Below are 19,941 nucleotides of genomic sequence, written 5' to 3'. Positions count from 1 at the left end.
TGATCCACATGTGGCCCTCTGCCAGATGTTAGAGTTCACAGCCAGTCAATCAGGCAGCACAGACAATTAGACAGAGGTCAGGTCAAAACACAATCCAGCCACAGTTCATCACTGCTTTGTCATACTGTAACTATGTATGAGACCAGAACTATAGTAGTCATTTGTTATTAACATAATGAATTACAAATATTAATTAAAACATTTATTGATTACTTCATTGCTCAATTATTCATTTATTTAATTCCCTATTTTCAAATAATAACGAATAGCTAATAGCAAGTAATAACTAATAACTAATTTAATAGAACTTAGATTAGATTCATATCTATATTTATTCATGTCAAGACTGCCTTCCCTTTGTTTCTTAATTGATCATTTACATCCTAAAGTTTGGTATTGATTAAGACTTTGGTGAATATTTCACAAACATCTGTAACAATACTAACTAGAAGAAGTGCCCCTCGGGGCACAGGTCTCCACCAGGATTGATATTTGGATAAAATCTAATATAAAAACGTTTTGCACATAAGTGGGCCTCCTGGTGGCGCTCGAAAAGGCAGAATTGAAAAATTCAGGCCAGCTGTTTTTCCTAGGCCTGTAGGGAGTGTACAAGTTTTACGCAGATCGGTGCAGTTGTATGTAAAGACACGACTCTGCCTGTTATAGTGCCACCATGAGCCTAGTGGGAATATGCGTGCACAGTTTCACTGCAATCGGGCACTGTGTTGATGATTTTGTGGAATTTTGTAAAAAAAACAGGCCACTCCTGAAATCTTTGGAAGCCAATCTTAGCCAATCAGGATGGAAAATTAGAAATCAAACAAACCTGTCTTGATCACATGACTATACAGATGATGTGTACCGATTTGCGTGAAATTTTGATCAAATCTGAAGGAGTAGTTACATATGTCGGCCTCCTGGTGGCGCTATAAAGAGCAGATGTGAAAAATACCAGGCAAAGGTTTTTCTTTGGCCTCTAGGGAGTGTGCATACAAGGTTTGACACAGATCAATCGAGATCAATTATAGATAAAAACATGAATCGGCCAGTTATAGAGTTGAAAACTTTCAAGTGGCATTTCTTCCTTGGCCTAGTGGGAATGTGTGTGCAAGATTTTACGGAAATCACACAGTGGACTCGATCGTATGGCATTCTTTATCCGCAAGTAATAAACATCTATAATCAGCAGTGTCAATTCCTTGTGCTCATTGTGGTTAATTGTCTAGTCAAAGAAGTTATTAGATTTGTGCCAAGGCGCATAGAGCACCGAAGTCTGACGTCACTTTCAGTAGAGGGCGCCAGTACACAGGTTCATGTATTTTTTTATTTGCATCCCATAGGGGGATTTTAGGTCGCTTCATATAAGAACTGTGTTTGAAAAATAAACCGATCAGCCTTTCTGTCAGGGGGGTGGCAGGTTGGCTATGCGTCGTTAATGATGTCCATTCATATTTGATACAGACAGTTTCTGGCTGTCAATGTGTTGACCGCCCAGCTGTCAACACATTGCGTTCCTGAGATTCCTCGTTGACGTAAGCTCAGCTGGCGGTGACTCAAAACATTAAATATCAATACAAATAAAATAAATAATTAATTAATGTCAGTTTATGTTGTGCGACGGGCAGCTGCAGCCACCCCGCCTACCCGGAAATGTAGTCTCTGGGTTGTTTGACTCGTTTATAGCGCTTATTGTGTTACTCTTTGGGTATATTTGTACATTTCCACCTTCAGTCGATGCTTCATATCCATATGAGTGAAAAGGCCGGGATGATCGGTTTATTTTTCAAACACAGTTCTTATATGAAAGAGATCTAAATCTAGAGATCTAATGGGGATTTCAATGCAAATAAAAAGTACACGAACCTGTGGACTGGCGCCCTCTACTGACAGTGACGTCAGGACTTCGGTGCTCTATTGATTCCCTGGTTCAGTTTCATCACCTCATCACCCCATTATGCAGCAAATATGTAATGGATTTAAAATAATGTAAAATTTGTTTGGTGAGGAGCAGCACAACTTGGCTGTGTTGGTCGCGGAGTGGATGGCAGATACTGGACACACAAAACAACCCTCTGTATCTGATATAAATGTATTCCAAGGCAGCACACATTGCTCTTCCATAAGGCTCACTCCAGGGCATAATAGATTATGGATAATAGATCTCTTAAAGGGAATGGCACCTGGCACACTGATTGGTTTAAGTTGCGTAACGCCCAAACCACACCTATGCATAATGTAATGGGTAGTACTAGTGGAGGTGTTTTAAGGATTTAGGTGGTGGCACAAGATGGCATTTTTACGGGGGAACGCCTCTTACACAATACTAAATCCCAAAATGAAGGAGATGGGGCTCCTGGTGCGAGATGGAGCCCAATGTGTTCATGATTTGCGGCATTTTGTTAGAAACGGAGAACTCCTGCGAACTTTGGAAGCCATTCTTAGCCAATCGGGATGGAGTATGAGACCCGTTTCGTTTAATGGCTATAGAGACTTTGTACCAATTTGCGTGATGTTTGGACAAATCTGTAGGGGTGTGTGTGTGTGTGTGTGTGTGTGTGTGTGTGTGTGTGTGTGTGTGTGTGTGTGTGTGTGTATATATATATATATATATATATATAGTATACACCAGCATAAAGTTGGTTGTAACATCATGTTTACAGATCACGTTTACCAACAACGTATGCTATTAGTGAATTGCCTTGCTGTGTTTAGATAAAGTGCTTAGCATAGCAATAAAATCCCAAATAATAGCCATTTGAGATGTGTGTGTGCATTTCAAGAATACTTTTTTCGGGCAGCTTTACTGCTAGATAAAAGTCACCTACAGTACCAGTCTCCAGCATTTATGCATGTGGTAACTCTGCCCTACCTCTGTCACACTTAACTGCTGTGAAAACTCCCAGAGGTGTGCAATGATGCCCATGTTGCAAGCATCAGGGGTTATTTATCTAGTTGTGGACAGGACACTCTTCAGTGGCTTTAAGTATAAGACAGACATCATCATCATCATTTTTCGACCGCGGTCGAGATCGTGGATTTCACAATAACACGCCAGACTTCCCGGTCCTTCATTGCCATCCCCAGTTCCAGCTTACTGATGCCTGTGTCCCTAGCGATGACATCAGGGAACGACAGTTTTCTACCTCTGGTCTGCTTTGAGGCAGGACTCCAGAGAAGAAGCCTAAGGGAAGATATAACCTCATTGTCAGCTCTGTAGCAGTGGCCGGCAAACTGTGTTCTTCTGGATAGTGAAGAAACACGGGGAAGGTTGCCGTATATTAGATTAGTCGATGGGTGGCTCTTCCAAGATAGATTTTGCGCTCTCGTTAGAAGGCGAGTGTAAGTGCCATCCAACCGTATCTATAGTTTCTTTGAAAGTGTCCATGTCTCGGAGCCATAGAGTAGAATCGGCTCAACGGCCGTCCTAAATATTTTTACTTAACATCTTACTAAGCTGGGATGACCAGATCTTATGCATGTCATTGCAGGCTGACCAGGCCATACCCTTCCTAGTTTGAAAGGGTTAGCTAGGGTTAGCTGACACTCGGTAGAATGAACATTAGTTGATTTATGAGCTTGGTCTTTTTAGGTGCATGTGTCAGGTGATACTGGTATAGCAAGTAGTAGGACTAGGAAACTCACAAGGAATGAGATGTCTTATGTGAGATAAAATTCCATTGTATTCTAAAGGAGGAACTGCAAGGTCCAGTGCAGGAAACATTTTGCTTAAGGAGCCGTAGTAGAACCTCCCATATTGCATGCCAACTATATAGATCAGATCTGGAAATTACATAATAATGCAGTGATTATTCACATTATACTGCACATGTTCAATGCTTTATTAAGGGACGTGATTTGGGTGATTTGGAAAACCCTCCAGTCCGCCCCGGTAACAAGATGTGCACATGTACGCACTACAGTGCAGCAGGCAGGCCAACAGCGGCAGGCCAACAGCACGCACACCAAGGCCTGCACCCGCTCGATCATGATTGCAGGAAGGCCCCTCTCTATCCTGATTGGAAAACGAAACCTAAGGTTTTTTGACCCCAGAGGTTAACTAGGGACAGGGAGGAACTCCTTATATGGTGAGCACACTCTATAGTAGGGAGGATTATCACAACAAAACAAAAAAAAGGGATATTTGAATTAAGTGAAATCACTGAATCAGTGAATATACCTTTTAAGGGACATTTTGGTCTTGAAAAAGTTATTTCTTTTGTTAACTGTAATATATGAGCAGTCAGCAAAACGGCAGGCAGACGGGCTCCATAGTAGAATAACTGTCAGCAAACTACAGTACAGGCGATAGCAGGATTCTCGTTACATAAAGTCACTGGTACTTACTGGAAACTGCTTGCGTTTTCTTCCAAGCTTGCCAGTTTTATAAGAGGCATTACATTTGGCCGGCTTCTCCTTTGTCATTAGATCCTTGTCCAGTATTGTGTATTGTTCACCCTGTGAACCAAAAAGAGCCAGCATTAGACTGAGACACACTTCAATAGCTGAGGTAATTATGAAGTACAGTAAGTAAAGTATGACATATCAGTATTACAGTACAGGTCTGATGGGGTGGGATCATAATGCAAGGGGCTGAGTGGCTGCTTGAACCCAACTAAAGATGTGCCACCTTCAGATTGCATTTGTTGTACACTCACCAATCCACCTACGCACACACACACACACACACACACACACACACACACTCAAACAGTCAGGGGAACTACAACAGCGCTCTTGAGCCCCTTTTGGGGCTCAGTGGACAATGAGATGGCTAGCAAATTGAATGACACACTCTTGAGGCAGGCTGAAGTGAGCTGACCTTACACAGAGGATCCCCTTCTTGACACCGTTACAAAGACGTCTGCTACACCCCCCCCCCCCTCCCACCAGCCCCCTACACTGCAATTTTCTCTTTGATTAATAAAACTGTCTTCCCACCAACTGAACAAAGCCCATGTCCACCCAAACAAAGCATCCGCTAGGGTTGATGGGAGAAAAGATGATACTAATGTATATGTTCCAGCGTTTCAGTAGTCACTGAATAGGACCACCAGCAACACCACGCCTGAATGTAAATGAGATTGCAATCCCCGTACAGAGGGGGGTGCCCTCAATAATAACACAATCTCTTTACTGACAGTTATTTTACTGTGCAATATGGAGTCTGCCTGCTGGTTTGATGACTGCTGTAGGGGTCCGTCAACATTTTAATTATGTTTAATGTAAAAATGTCTGTGCTATTTACTGTACAATTTGTAAAACGTATTATCATATTATAAATGACAAGTTATGTTTTGACTGATAAGATGAGCATATTAAGCAATTTCAAGATGTCCTGCCCTGATGAAGACTGAAGAATATGTTGGCGTTTTAATCTTTATTAAAGAACCCTCATTTTATATCCGCCCTCTCGGAGAGGGCGGATATAAAATGAGGGAGAGGGATGGCTTCCAGAGGAGAGGGCCTCTCCTATTTAAAGTTTTTGGAGTGCTCGGATCGCTCATTTTTCATGAATTTCAAGATGTCTGTTTGGGTTCAGATTACTTTATTAGCATTTACGATCAATAATTTATATAATAACTAACTACATTTATAGTAACTTAGAAACAATAACGAATGCAAGTAACTTGGTTGCCCGGTTGCAGCCCTACTGCTGTTCAGGCAAAAAAGCCAAATGAATGGCATATTTGTGTTTTGATATATTACGAAAATCCTTGTGTAGCCACAGATTCCCAAACTCTATACTAAGGGGAAATTATGTCAATAAAAATAGTTAGGAATTTCAAAGGTCAGGCTGTTATGTCCCGAAAGTGCCTGCTGGGGAATGGAGAAAATACAACCATCCTCAACATTCCATAGTATTCGGAGCTGTGACTATTGAGTAGTGGCTTTATAGCGAGTCAGTGACAGAGTTATATTCTCAAAAAGGTATTGTTTACACCCACTACTGTATTAAGTTAGTCACTCTCCCATTCTAGAATTAGAAAATCATCATCATCATCATCATCATCATCATCATCATACTATAATTCTAACAATGTCTGTCTGTCTGTGTGTCTGTCTGTGTGTCAGAAACACCGCCGTAGCTCCTCATTGCCTGCACCAATCGCTCCCTTTTCACACAGGCATTGACCATATGAATATGGAGGGCGTAACGAAGCCCTTTTTTTTTATTTGACACATTAATGATTATTAATGAATTTATTAGTGAATTAAAAAACGCACCGGGCGCAGTACCCCCCACGGCCACAAGGGGGGGCAAATATCTCACAACGGGTAAGAGCTAGTGGGATAAACTACAAAAAGACAAACAAATACACACATCTTAAATCGAATTAACATAATCTGGCGCTAAAGACACATTGACAATTGATTACACTATTTCTTGACACTCTGAACAGACTACACCAGTGGTTACCAAACGGTGAGGCACACTGGTGTGGCGCGAGACAACTTCCAGGCGTACCTTGTAATTTTGTGAAAACCACATATTATAGCAAATTATGCAATTATACAAGTTATGAATTATTTAATAATTGTCTATCAGCACCCTAAATATATCGTTTTTTGCTTTTTACCCCTTTTTGAGGGGTGCTAGCCCCTCCTATACACAGGTTTAATGTTTGTCTTTAGTTCAAAGTTTGTTTAGTAAACGCATTGACAATAAAGGAAATATCATGTGTCGTTTACGTCATATCAACAATATCTTTATTGTTAATGCCGTTTAATGTTTGTGTTGGCACCGGTTGTTTTACATCACCATTACATCACCTAATCAACATGAGTTAGACTTTAATATATTAGTGCCCCTCACTTCACACGGGTGTGATTTTACTCCTCAATTTCGTCGGTATGCGGTATTCCTCCCCACATACATTTCTGTGTGATGTCACAGCTGTTGTATCCTACTGGCTCACCTGCCAGTGTGGAGCCACCACATAGAGCTTTCGTCCTACTCGCCCGCCCAACACTCCCCGCTGACAGGTGCCACTCCAGCCCGTATTTGTACGTGCAGTGACAATAAAGTGACAATATCAACAAAGCCAAGCGTCTAAACACTTGAATCCACCACGGTGCAACCACTTTCAACCTGGCGTTCCTATTTTGGGTATGTCATTCTCATTCTAGGCGAAAACTGTAAATTATTTCATTCTAAATAGCAAATCTACAAGTTCAAAATCCATCATATCATGAAGCATTTATTAGCTTGTAGATCTTCTTATTTCACAGTGAATAAAGGTGTGCCTTAAGATGTTTTACTTGCCCATGGGTGTGCACAAAACAACCACTGGACTATAGGCCTACAGCACACTGTTGAGGCACGCGCGCACGCACGCGTCGCACACGCACAGAGGAAACACTACTACTACAGTATTTATTTCCAACATGGATTCATCTAAATGTATTTCTTTTAAGCAGCCTGTAAAACAAATTGTTGTTGCCTGGAGTGAACTCCATAATGCTGTCAATATCATAGCACTATTTTAGTCTAGGCGGATGGTTATTTAAGGCAATGTCTGTTGCTAGGCAACAGGACCAGGGGCAGTGCTGCGTAGCATAGTAGCGGAAGAGGACAGATCACTTCCCCCCGCTCCCCAACCCCCCACCAGTAAAAAAGCAGAGCATAGAGCCATTCCGCACAGACACTCACACAACCTACATCAAGCCAACGCCCACGTCATCAACCACCGTTACCAAGACCAGGCGTCACCTACAGTATGGAACTGTGCATTATGGTCTCACCTCCCACAGGCAGGCAGAGATGCTGCCAGGTGGAGACCGTCTAAAACCGTCACTTTTCAGAAAATAAATCACACCCCAGTGTGAAGTGAGCGGTGCCCTTGAGGTAACTGTGACCCACTATTAAGTATTTGATGAGTATGACGTTTGATGATGATGATGATGACGTCACAGAGGGCGGACAAATAGACTAATAGCGGACTAATTGACTAATGAATTTATGTCATATATGTAGACGAGCAAATCGGCTATTTTTGTCCTACACAAAGTTCGCATTGACAATGAATGTATGACTGTATAAAAGCGCCTCTCACTTCACACAGGTGTGATTTTTTTCCCAAGAATAGTTACGCTTTGTGAGCTTGTAGATTTTATTTACACTCTTGTATGATAAAGTAGTATATATGGCATTAATTGATTTATGATGAATACGTAAAAGGTTTAAATATGGAGATAGGTTTCTGCCCGACAGCGACCAAAAATGTAACGGTAACATTGATTAGGATTACGGGGACTGTATTACAGGCCAGCATGCATGCACCAAGGTGAGAAGAGAGTAGATTCCTAAATTCAATAAAAGGACAGAGGGATCAATGCTACCAAGTCTTCTCATGTGGGTCTGTGGGTTGCATGGAATCAATAAGGCACGAAATGAATTAATGAACTGATTTCTGAAGTGATCATCAGTCCATTCATAAAATTGGTGACCGGGGAATATGGGCATATTGATGTGGAGTGGTTGAGTGTCACTGGACCCAGATAAGTTGTTTTGTTATCAGATACACCTAAACTATAGTCTGTGAAAGTGCAGTATGGCACAAATGCTGTCACCACCAATGCTGTCTCCACCCCACAGCACACTACCATCAACTAAGGTAGGCCTATAGTATTATAATATACATTTGTCCCAAAACTCCCGGAGACATTTTGTAAGGCATATTAATGCTTAATGTATTGTCCATCGTACACGTACAGCTGTGTTGCACGCCGGACATTGTAGATCTATTTGTAGACCCGCGTGAGACACTGTCAAAGTACAAATAAGACTTTACAAGTATAAATAAGGCTTTAGTGATGATCCCATTTACCACTAACACTGTAGCTTCCATTCATCAAAGCTTTGGAACAGAATAGACCTCCCCACTTTTCGTTTTGGAGTGTGCAGTTCCTCTCACTAACTACACCTGCAGGTCAGTGGTTCCCGACCTTTTCTGGATCAGGGCCCATGCAGGGATCATATTGTAATGATGAATCAATCGTGTTCTATGGCTTGGATCAATGGAAATAACGCATTATAGTACTTTAAGTTACTATTTACTGTATCTGCATCACACTGAAAAGGTTCAAGGTTTAAAAAAACATAATACCATGACTTTTGTTTTTACATTCATTGTTTTATATCAATGTTATATTATCAAATCTCAGTGTTTTGCCAATTATTTGGGGGCCCACTTGCAATATCCTCGCCACCCACTGGTGGGCTTCGATCCACAGGTTGGGAATTTCTACTACATGGCCATTTTGTGCTCTTACCATTCTGTGTCCAGGTGAGTCGCCGTACTCTGCATTTTTAAATGCGGTGGTTGGCATGTTGGTACCAATGTTGGACGGCATTGTAAAGGAATCTTACGGTCAATGGAATCTTCTGGTAGAAATGTAACTCAACAAAAGAACAAAACAAAAGAACTGATGATCCTTCTGATGATGATCTGATGATTCCTGTAAAATGAAAAACAGACTTGATTAGCACTACAGTATATGGTGAATAATCTGACAACCAGCATGTTAATAAGTGAGGTATTACAGATATTCTAAAAGGTTTAGTATTAAATTACGGTCTGCCTGGGATGCTTTAAGCCGGAGTAGTCTACATACCATGTGTGTGTAGTATTGCAATGATTGGCTTTCAGTATCAAGCCTACCGCCTACGTGTTTGTGAAACATAAAAAAAAACATCTATAACCATGAATAGGCTAGTGTACTGCATATTTTTCCAAAAAGATCTAATAGCAGGCTATAGCCAAAACGTGCATATAATATTAGAAAATGTGCTTGGTCTATACTACTGCGGGTCTTAGGGTGCTATAGAATACTATATGGCTACTATAGCATGGGGCCTATAGGCCACTTTTCACACCACATGGATTCAGATACTGTACACTATGACGGCAAGAAATGGCACTGTTGTGTTGACCATGCTGGTGACAGGGCATATGCAAACACATGGATGGCAATATTCTACTGTATTCCGGTGATATACCGTTAATTGTTAAACCGCACCATTTTTCATAACTCGCCAGCCAGGTTTAACTGAAGTGTAACCCACTTTGGTAGGAGCCCATGTATACGCACAATACAGTAATGTAAACCATATTTTGCAAACCAAGTCTGTATTTAATTTCCTTTAAAAGCTACACTGGGATTATTGCAATTGGTTTTGATGTATTCATATAGGACCAGGCGATTGGAATGTTCTAATCCCTGGACGAGAGAGAGAGAGAGAGAGAGAGAGAGAGAGAGAGAGAGAGAGAGAGAGAGAGAGAGAGAGAGAGAGAGAGAGAGAGAGAGAGAGAGAGAGAGAGAGAGAGAGAGAGAGAGAGAGAGAGAGAGAGAGAGAGAGAGAGAGAGAGAGAGAGAGAGAGAGAGAGAGAGAGAGAGAGAGAGAGAGAGAGAGAGAGAGAGAGAGAGAGAGAGAGAGAGAGAGAGAATACAAATAAATAGATAGGCCACACAGGAATTGTAGTATAGTGTTCATGCATATTTTCATGCACATCAGGAGGTCGCTTTAACGACTGCGATCAAATTACGGTAATCACCTGAATCACATATTATTCGATACGTTATTATGCATTAAAAATGTCAAAGTTTTAGATGTCTTCATTCGCAGGGGTAAAGTCTACATAAATGACCCCAAGGGAGTATACCTCTTTTACAGGCCACGGCCACTTGAGGATAAAACCCCGTTATATTCATGATGAGAAGGCGCGGGTTATTATCCGAACCAGCAATTCTGTCCCCTGCTGTAAATTCTCTCATCAAGTTCAAGTGCACATCGGCCAGCGTCTATCGGCACATCTGCAAAAAAAAGCAACCATAACCTAAATCGCTGTCTATTTCCTCTTCCACCGCGAGCGTCTTCCGCTCTCAGAGAGGCTCTTTCACATTTTGTTCCGATAGAGGTTACGCTCGCTCAACGGCTAGTAGTAGTGCCGGGTTACGGTTCTAAACGAGTGAGTCACAGTGTTCAATCGTTACCCGTTTTTTTGCCAAGTCCCATGCAGGCCTGACCCTTTTTTGTCTCGCTTTGCTGCCGGAGCCTCCTTTCCTCTTGTCTCCCCGACCCGTCCTCCGCTCCACCGCCTCCCCAGCCGGCCAACACTCCTCCAGATGCTCCGCTCCTCACTGCAGGGGCCCGAGGACTGTCTGCTACAGAGCTTCCACCAGGTCCTAAAGGCAGCCGAACGAGTTAAGAGCCCGATAGTGATAATTGTGTTGTGCGTAATTACACGTTGTAGGCATAATTAAGCAGCATGAATACATTGGAGAGCCTTTATTTTTGTACTTGGGATCGCTATTTGGATTGTCTCACACAGAATAGGTTTAATAATAGGCAAAATTGTTTAAAGCCCTTATTGATGAAATTCCTGGAGGTCCAAAATAATGCTGTTGCATGGCCGTTTCTTATTTATTTCTTCGGGCTAGGTCCTAGGTCTGTCATGTGTATATGATCTGATCAAGCATCTTCAGTGAGTAGCCTAATGTAGAAAGGGTTATATTTATGGAGTTCTACCTGTAATTTCAAAACCCCTACATGTCAAAGGTCATCAAACGTGACCACACTAGTACTACAGTTGTTGTACTTGTTAGCCTACATGGTACGGTTGGTACCATACATGCATGTGTGTCACCAATAATGTCAACGAAGTCCACACTCACAGAGGGAGTTCAACAAACCACGTGCACCCCAGATAAGATTCGGCTCAAACAAGGGATTAAATTAATTCTGCTCCTATATGCCACTAAAATGTCGAACGCCCTACCAACAGCCATTAAGACACATGTGAATCCCTTGACTTCTTCAAAACTTTTAAGAGCACCTAGGCTGCAATTCAAAACTGGCCCCTGTAAATCTAAGTCTGAGCTCTGAGCCCCCCGTCCCCCTTTCTTCCCATACTGTAGGCCTACATGTTTTTTCCCTTTTTTACTTTCTTTAGCCTATATGATTTCCTATTTTTTATAGAAGTGTATATTTGTAGGCTACGTCTCTATGTTCTGATGAATTGAAAACGGCGGACCCGGCCTGTTAACACGTGTGCTTAATCAAGGATCATCCACAAAGTAACAGTTTTTGTATTGACTATTGAAACACGTATTCCGTACATGACCACTAGGCGGCGACATGATGCCGTTTGCGTTTTAGGTCAGGCAGGTTGAGTAGTGCCCAGCTGCCCACCTCCATGGCCAAACCCCGAGCCGAGGTCATTTCAATGTGAGGCTTGACAAGGGACTTTGCAGGGAGGTAACAAGTATGTCAACTTGTATTGTATAGGCACATTGTGACTGGCTGTTTTCCTTTTGTCTGACGTACTGCGCTGACACTGACAGTGTTTATGTCCTTTGTACTTTGTACTGTGTGTGTGTGTGTGTGTGTGTGTGTGTGTGTGTGTGTGTGTGTGTGTGTGTGTGTGTGTGTGTGTGTGTGTGTGTGTGTGTGTGTGTGTGTGTGTGTGTGTGTGTGTGTGTGTGTGTGTGTGTGTGTGTGTGTGTGTGTGTGTGTGTGTGTGTGTGTGACCGTGATTAATTACAATATTTATGTCAAGCACCATTTTACAGTGTGACTAGGGTTACCATGCAGATCAAACTGTTCTTTTGAGGGGCTGAATTATTGCTTGTGTGGGACAAGTGGGACGGGTTTAGCAATTTATTACTTAAGTTGCCATAGGCCTAATATTGCCTCATTTTGTTTTGTTTGTTTTAAATGCTAATTTTGGTCATGGGTGGTATGGCTTGGTGCTGTAGGGATATTTCTCATGTTATTTTAGCAGGCTTAAAAACACATATTGGAGGAAAAGAGACTATGAGAGTTAACAGAAATCAAATTAATAGGGGACTATAACTATTAGGGCATTTGAACAATGATGCCTGCCAGTCACAATGTGGGACAGGGTCTCAATTTGTGGGATGCCTGAAAAGTCTTGGAAATGAGGGACTGTCCCACGCAAGGGGGACATCTGGTCATCCTAAGTACTGTGTGATTCTCTGAAAGAGGCTATAGCCTTGGCTTGTACGTCACAAATGTTCCTCCTGCCAGTGGGCCACAAAAGTACCTCCACTCATTTTACATAGTTTTATACTTTTTGAAACGTGTAACTTTAATTTGACCTTGATCACACTGTAACCTTGCCCACATTTGTGAAAAGCCCGCCTTGTCTCGCAGTCTCAGGCCATTCACATCTAGAGCAATCCTATAATTGTATTTGTGGTGCTGGAGGTTTTTTTATATGAGCATTTTGTCTTTATTCAGATTCAACAACAAATTCATTGATACATTTTGAAGAGGGTAGGACTCAAGCTGTAGGACCAAGTCTAAGCACTTGTATTTGGGAAAGTAAGTCGATTGTTTTGCCAATCGTAACTTGTTAGTGTACAGATACACTGAGATTATGATGTCATGTAGATTTTTCCTCTCATCCGTGCACTTGAACTCTCTTTCTCTCTCGCTCTCTCCATTGTCTGTGCTATCATTGGCCTTGTGGTTCATGTGAGGACAGTAGTACGAGGACACAACCTAGAGTATACAGTAGACAAGACTAATGCATTAACGGCTAACGGGAGGTGGACTGGTGGAGACTCTTGACTCTCTGCCTCTGTCATCCGCTCTGCAGTCTTTCTCTGTTGTCTTGTCTGTGGACTGGAGTCTTGTGGTTCATGTTAGGACAGTACTAGAAGGATGACACAACCCACACACACACACACACACACACACACACACACACACACACACACACACACACACACCTCACTTTCCCCAGAGTCTTCTCAACGGGGGGGATGCTGAGGTTTAAAATGAGCTGACTTCATCTTTCCTGTGTTTGGGCGAATGCACATTTATAGCTGAACTGCCAAACAATGTTTCTGTTCCGCAAAGGTAGTTAAGAAGCAGGTAGTGAATAGATGGAACTTGTGTGTGTGGGTGTGTGTGTGTGTGTGTGTGTGTGTGTGTGTGTGTGTGTGTGTGTGTGTGTGTGTGTGTGACATCAACGACATTGAGGAATTGATTTCCTATAGTTTTCTATGGCATAACCAAGTTATGCCTTTATTTAAAATAAACTTCTTAGCCTGTCTCTCTTGATTTGCCAAATGATTTGAGTATGATGGTTGAGTATAGAGCAGCAAAACTAAAAACCTATCATCTTAATAAAGACACAAACACGCACTATATTTTAAATCTTTTTAATATATATTTCACAATTTATTTATTTACAAAAGACAGTGGCTGTGTGACATATAACTATCGTATCTGTAAAATTAACATAAGAAACAAATGAATACCAGAAGCATAACAATGTAACATACAGTACGTAGATAAATAACAACACAGGAGCGCTGTTGAGATTGTTGAGCTTGCACATTTGTCTCTCTGCAAACAAAAACAAAGAACCACAATGGATGCCCCTCTCTGGTGTGATGATTGGGTGTCTATGTGTTTGTATTTACCCCGAGATTGGTCATATGGTGTATAGCCTACCATATTGCCTCCTCAAGGGCTAGAATAACATCACTGACTGACTGTCAGTAGATTTTGAATGTTTACTACTTGGTTGTAGTATATGAAATACTAACATTTTCCAGAATTAAAAATAATAATAATAAAGAAAAGAGAAAAAAATAGTTCAGTGTGGAGAGATAAAGCTACAGGCATTTTTTGTGATCAACAATGGGCGACAACAACATGGTAATACGGATTTACTGACACAATGTCTGCAAACAGTTTGGCACAAATGTAAAGGCAGAAGAAAAAAAAAAAGTTTACAACTTCTCCCCCACCACTTCCTGAAGGCAATAAATTAAAACTCCACAAGGTCACAGACTAAAATTTCTACATAAAGGCTGATAGATCATCTTATCTGCAGAATGTTTACTTTTATACAGCACTTTACAGAACACCTATAGGCACAACCTAAACAAAGAAAATGATCAGTTTGACATTGCATTCCTATTTGTGGCCAGCATGAAGGGGAAGACAATAAATTCACTTCTCTAAAAATAAAATAAATAAAAATCTTACTCAGCATTTATTTTTGGATGTTCAAGGTTGAATATAGACAGTAGAGCCTTTTTTGACAGTGTTGGTCACAATGAGCTCCATGCTTTATGAAGCACTTTTATGCCTGCTTTTATAGACTCAGTGTTAATTTAACCCTGAAAGTGTCAAATGGACCCAAGTCAACAACTTCAGCACCCAATTTAAATTGATTAAGCACTTAACACCCTATCTGCTTTGTTGACCAGGTCGTCATTTCCCTCTAGTCTACACCAAATCTCTTTGCTGAAAATCTACAATCTACATATCGCACTACAACTCGTTGTGAGCTTGTAAATTGGCTATTTTCACCAAATGTTGAATTGTCAGAATAGGGACAATATGGTTCAAGTGGTTCAATTAACACTGAGAATTTGACTGTGTATCTAGGCTACTCCTTAGTGTGCAACGTGCACAGTGTGCACGTTAATCTGTGCTTTGACAAAATCATTACAGTGATCAAACTCCACTAACAAAGAAGAATTGCTAGGATAATGGCATTCAGGAAGAAAAAAAAAAGCTGAATGAAAACATAACATTTAGAACAACAATGTTGAGGAGCGTCTTTTTGTTCTTTTTGTCGACACAGTGTAATAGGTTGTTCAGACCCTTTTACTTAGCTTATAAGATAGGCTTACTGTACAAATTTCACATGAGAGTTCACGCTTTTTCTAACTTCAGGACTCTACTCTAAGTACAGCTTGGATTGTTTTGCCCAGTTGTTGGTACAGTACGATTCAGATTGAGTTCCCATACAGGTTTCACACGCACTGACACACCAATCTGAGAACCCATCGTCAAAACATAAAGGAAAAACAGCGCTCTTTTCCTATTGACGGAGTCAACAGTCTGTCTCAAGAGAATGCACGTATACACACACACACACACACACACACACACACACACACACACACACACACACACTCGTCCCTAACCTTATATATGGATTTGTCCAACACAGTATTATTACTTCCTTACAAACTACAGATTGCACTGAAAATCTTCACCATTACTAAAGCCAGATATAGCGTATTTATTTGACATGGCCACCCAGAATGGTTAAAATCTCCCACCAGAAGACAAATAAAAGTAACTAAGACCTGATCGCCTCCTGATTCAAGTAAATATCCTGTGTATGTCGACAGCTGTCCCTGTAGTCAGTGTAGTGACTGACCAACACTCCTCATCAAAGGCAGACACACTAATTCACAGACACAGACTGTGTATCCACTGACATGCAGCACCAAAAAGCACTTCAGAAAGTTTGCTCCCTTTAATAATCCACATCCCTAAACGTTTAGCTACTTGCTGTTACTTCCCTCTAGACATCTCGAGTTTCATTCCAAAGTGGGATATAAACCTGTGCCTAAACCTATAGTTTGTTGTGGAACCATCTTTTTGAGGATGGATATCTTGTTTTAAAGATTGTGTCAATATTGGCTTTAGATTTACTCAAAAGTGATATCGCATTTTGGATTGAAACCCTTCCTTCAGTATTAACACTGGCCCTGTGACCTCTTTTCAGAGCAAAGCCAGTCTGTAGACAATGATTTCCACTAATTAAAGGTCATAATCATGACCTTTCACCTACAATAATACTACAATCCCTGAGCACCTACCTTCATTGCACATAAACATACGTATATTCCACTTTTGTATTAACTAAATAAAGCTATTAATTGCATTTTCCTACTTACTTATTTTCTCACTTACTCATGTGTCCCGTTTCGTAATTCTCTGTAAAAGATTTCAATGCCTAATTTATAATATTAATCTAAACATCCTGAGGTGTTTTCCCACCTTTTCATTAAGCAATAAATACCACCTACCCACTAGTCAGTGCATTAAGGAAGAACCTTGCATTGCGAGTTTTAAAATGCGCAACAGGTACTTCTACAAGGTTTTTAAAGTCCATTCAGGTTTTCACAGAGACAAGACGATAAGAATCAGCGTATTATTGAGTTGATAGTAGCCCCTCTATTTCTCTGACCCAACAGCCCTCCTATTTGCAAGGATGGCTCACTGAGCTCACAGTAGCAGCAGCAGTACAGTATGTGACTCAGCGAGTACATTCATATGCACACAGTATTCTGGATTACTATGTTTCATATCACGGCTAAGATCTTTTTGAAGGCCGCTAGCCCCTCCTATATTCAGCTATTAGTGTACATTTCCGTCTTACACAAACATTAAATTCCCATTGACAATGAATGGATAATTTACGTCATGTGTCTGAGCATATCGGTATTTTCGTCTTACACAAAGAACTGAATGGAGAATTTACGTCACGATGTACGATGATAAGAGTGCCCCTCACTTCACACGGGTGTGATTTATTTGGATGCTCTTGGCCGGGATGTGGGAGATTCCCATTTGGATGAGATGTCTGCCGTATGGGGAAACCCATGCTGGAGATCCAGGTTAGAGTCCAGGTGGCAACATTGGTTCTGTGACCTGGATCGGGTTTGCGAATAGGGTGATCGTCAATGGCAGGGCGAATGTATCAGAGTTGCCTTGACTGAGGCCCATATATCTTCTTAAGCGTAGCCGGATTCCCCTCTGGATGAGTGGTGTATTTTTGGTTACCCATGTGGGTAACTTACTAAATAAACCAGTATCTCTGAAATAAGCAGACTTTTCTGAATATTACCAAGGAAATTCAATTACCACAAGCCACAGAAAAAACTACCATAAATGGGATAACACACCTCAGATAGTTTTCTGGATAATAACAGATCTTTAGATCTTTCTCATCATTGGAATACAAGGTTAGGCTATATAGCTAATTGAAAATGGATGTTCTTTGATGTGGTACATACATGCGCCTCTTGACATTCCTCCGTAATACCAGAATATGAATGTGCATGTAAACATACTGTGTGAATTCTGGGGCTAGACAACTTCTGAAACCCCAGCAAGTCACAATAAACCCAACAAAGAGCTGGCATAACAGCACCTAAATCCAGACATGAGTGCAACGTCATGCAAAGGAACCCAAAAAATTAAAATAAATACAAAATAAATCAAATAAATACTAATGCTAATTATACAAAAAGCAAAGATGGGAACTTTGTCCCAAAGTCATGTGTACATGTGTGTGTTTTACAGTATTATACAGAATGACCTGCTTCAATGGAACAGAGTTTAGGGGTGGGGGGTGGAGAGGAAAGCACAGCAAGCCATTCTTTGCAGTCATGAGGGAAATTGTTAGGTACTTAGAGTAGTTGTTTTTTTTCCTTTTTTTTGTATACAGAACAACATACACACTCGCTAATTATACACATCTTGCTCCCTTGCAAGGTGTGAAACAGTTTCAATTCACATAGTGATATCCTGTAAAGGTTACAGCATGCATTACTCTATGTGCTAACGCCAGAGGGGATTGTTGTTGTTGTTGATGCTGATTCTTTCCAGTAGAGGTCTGGATTTCCTCATAGGATGGAATGGAGTTCTCTTTTCTCTCAGTGCTTGTATACCGTGACTGTGCCTAGATGGGTACATTGCACAGAGACAATTGTGTTTAGTGCTCACGACAGCTACTGTGCACTACAGACCGTTTAATCTATTCTAAACCCACAGCTGTTGTTGACCTTTTTAAAGCATGTGTCAACCAGTGGGTCAGAACCAAAAAGTGTTCAGACCGTGTCATGGACGAAGAACAACCTTTTACATTTGTTAGTCTTACCATAGGGTCTGTATAACTTTGAAACTCTGTTAGCCGTCAATGCCTTTGCATCAGTCATCAAGACAAATTCCTGATAAGTAACAATTACAGTACATCTCAACTTTTAAAATGTTATTAATGATATAAAATAGAAATGCAGTGCATACTTTTTGTCTTTGTTCAATCTGCCTCGGCTGGAAAACAGAGAAGAAAAATATTCAGAGAATACGGTATATGACTCATTTTCATTGGGGAGAAAATTAAACAAACAAAATGCACAGATTGCATAGTTCATATTACTAGTATACATTCACCAAATGTGTCATTTGAAGGTTAGAAATGGTTGTAACTTAGAAAAAAGAAACCAATGAATACAAACAATTTAGGCATTTTGCAGACTCTTATCTAGAGTGACTTGACAAAATGCAAGATGCAAGCAAGCGGCATGAACCCTAATCAACCAATCTGAGTGAGACGGGCTAAGAAAACGTAACTAGCATGTAGATGTCTGTATAGTACATGTAGATGTCTGTATAGTACATGTAGATGTCTGTATAGTACATGCATCTAGTCTAGGCAAATCTGAACACTGACTTACCTCGGCCCCCACCATTCCGCATGCTGGTCTCGTCTTCATCTAAACCATCATCAACTTTAAATCCAAAAGCCAAAACATCAGTTAGGGTTGCTTTTAGCACCAACATTAAAATACTTGAACACAAAACACAAAACGCTAAGAAAATGGACAAAAAGAAAACCTATAATCATATATATATATATATATATATATATATATATATATATATATATATATATATAAATAATAAAATCTTCTAACCTGAATGGAGTTCTTTGACCAGCGATGACATGGTGTTTGTGATTGAATCAGCAGCAACTAACAGATCATTCCGAAGATTTCTTGGCACACCTGGAACGGAGGGAGATATGTGCCTGGATTTCATTCCAAGGATTTTGTTCCAAAATAGCACATATATCCAGTTTTGAAAGATAAACATTAACATTGATGTTCCTATTAGGCCAAGAGCCTATAGCATGTAAACATTTGGTAAGTAGGTCCACTAGTATCCCTCTACACCAAATCCTTTTGATCTAGCTGATCTACTAACTCACAATGCATTGTGCTGTAAACTTGTAGATCAGCTGCTTTTGCTGAAATTCATGCAATATAGGCTCTATACTTGGTCCACTCCTTTCCCCCCTCTACACAACATCT

General features: G+C 40.8%; 2 protein-coding genes across 4 annotated transcripts in view; both read right to left on the bottom strand.

The window, feature by feature from the left end:
* Window positions 1-10,673, bottom strand: part of LOC310877436 (DNA (cytosine-5)-methyltransferase 3A-like) — a 53,112-nt gene extending 42,439 nt beyond the window's left edge. For all 3 annotated transcript variants that reach the window (XM_083791289.1, XM_083791290.1, XM_083791291.1), the window contains exons 1-3: window positions 10,650-10,673; window positions 9,274-9,435; window positions 4,345-4,455 (exon numbers count right to left, since the gene is read on the bottom strand). In XM_083791289.1, coding sequence (XP_083647415.1) covers window positions 4,345-4,455; window positions 9,274-9,354 — 192 coding nt within the window. In that variant the 5' untranslated portion in view covers window positions 9,355-9,435; window positions 10,650-10,673. The remainder of the gene's footprint in view (window positions 1-4,344; window positions 4,456-9,273; window positions 9,436-10,649) is intronic.
* A 7,475-nt stretch (window positions 10,674-18,148) lies between these two features.
* dtnbb (dystrobrevin, beta b) overlaps window positions 18,149-19,941 on the bottom strand; it is a 38,057-nt gene continuing 36,264 nt past the window's right edge. The window contains exons 17-20 of the mRNA XM_083792165.1: window positions 19,546-19,635; window positions 19,306-19,359; window positions 18,875-18,901; window positions 18,149-18,530 (exon numbers count right to left, since the gene is read on the bottom strand). Coding sequence (XP_083648291.1) covers window positions 18,888-18,901; window positions 19,306-19,359; window positions 19,546-19,635 — 158 coding nt within the window. The 3' untranslated portion in view covers window positions 18,149-18,530; window positions 18,875-18,887. The remainder of the gene's footprint in view (window positions 18,531-18,874; window positions 18,902-19,305; window positions 19,360-19,545; window positions 19,636-19,941) is intronic.

Source organism: Protomyctophum parallelum (assembly GCF_964188405.1).
Source record: "Protomyctophum parallelum genome assembly, chromosome: 20".
Lineage (NCBI taxonomy): Eukaryota > Metazoa > Chordata > Actinopteri > Myctophiformes > Myctophidae > Protomyctophum > Protomyctophum parallelum.
This window is presented reverse-complemented; position numbering and strand designations above follow the sequence as displayed.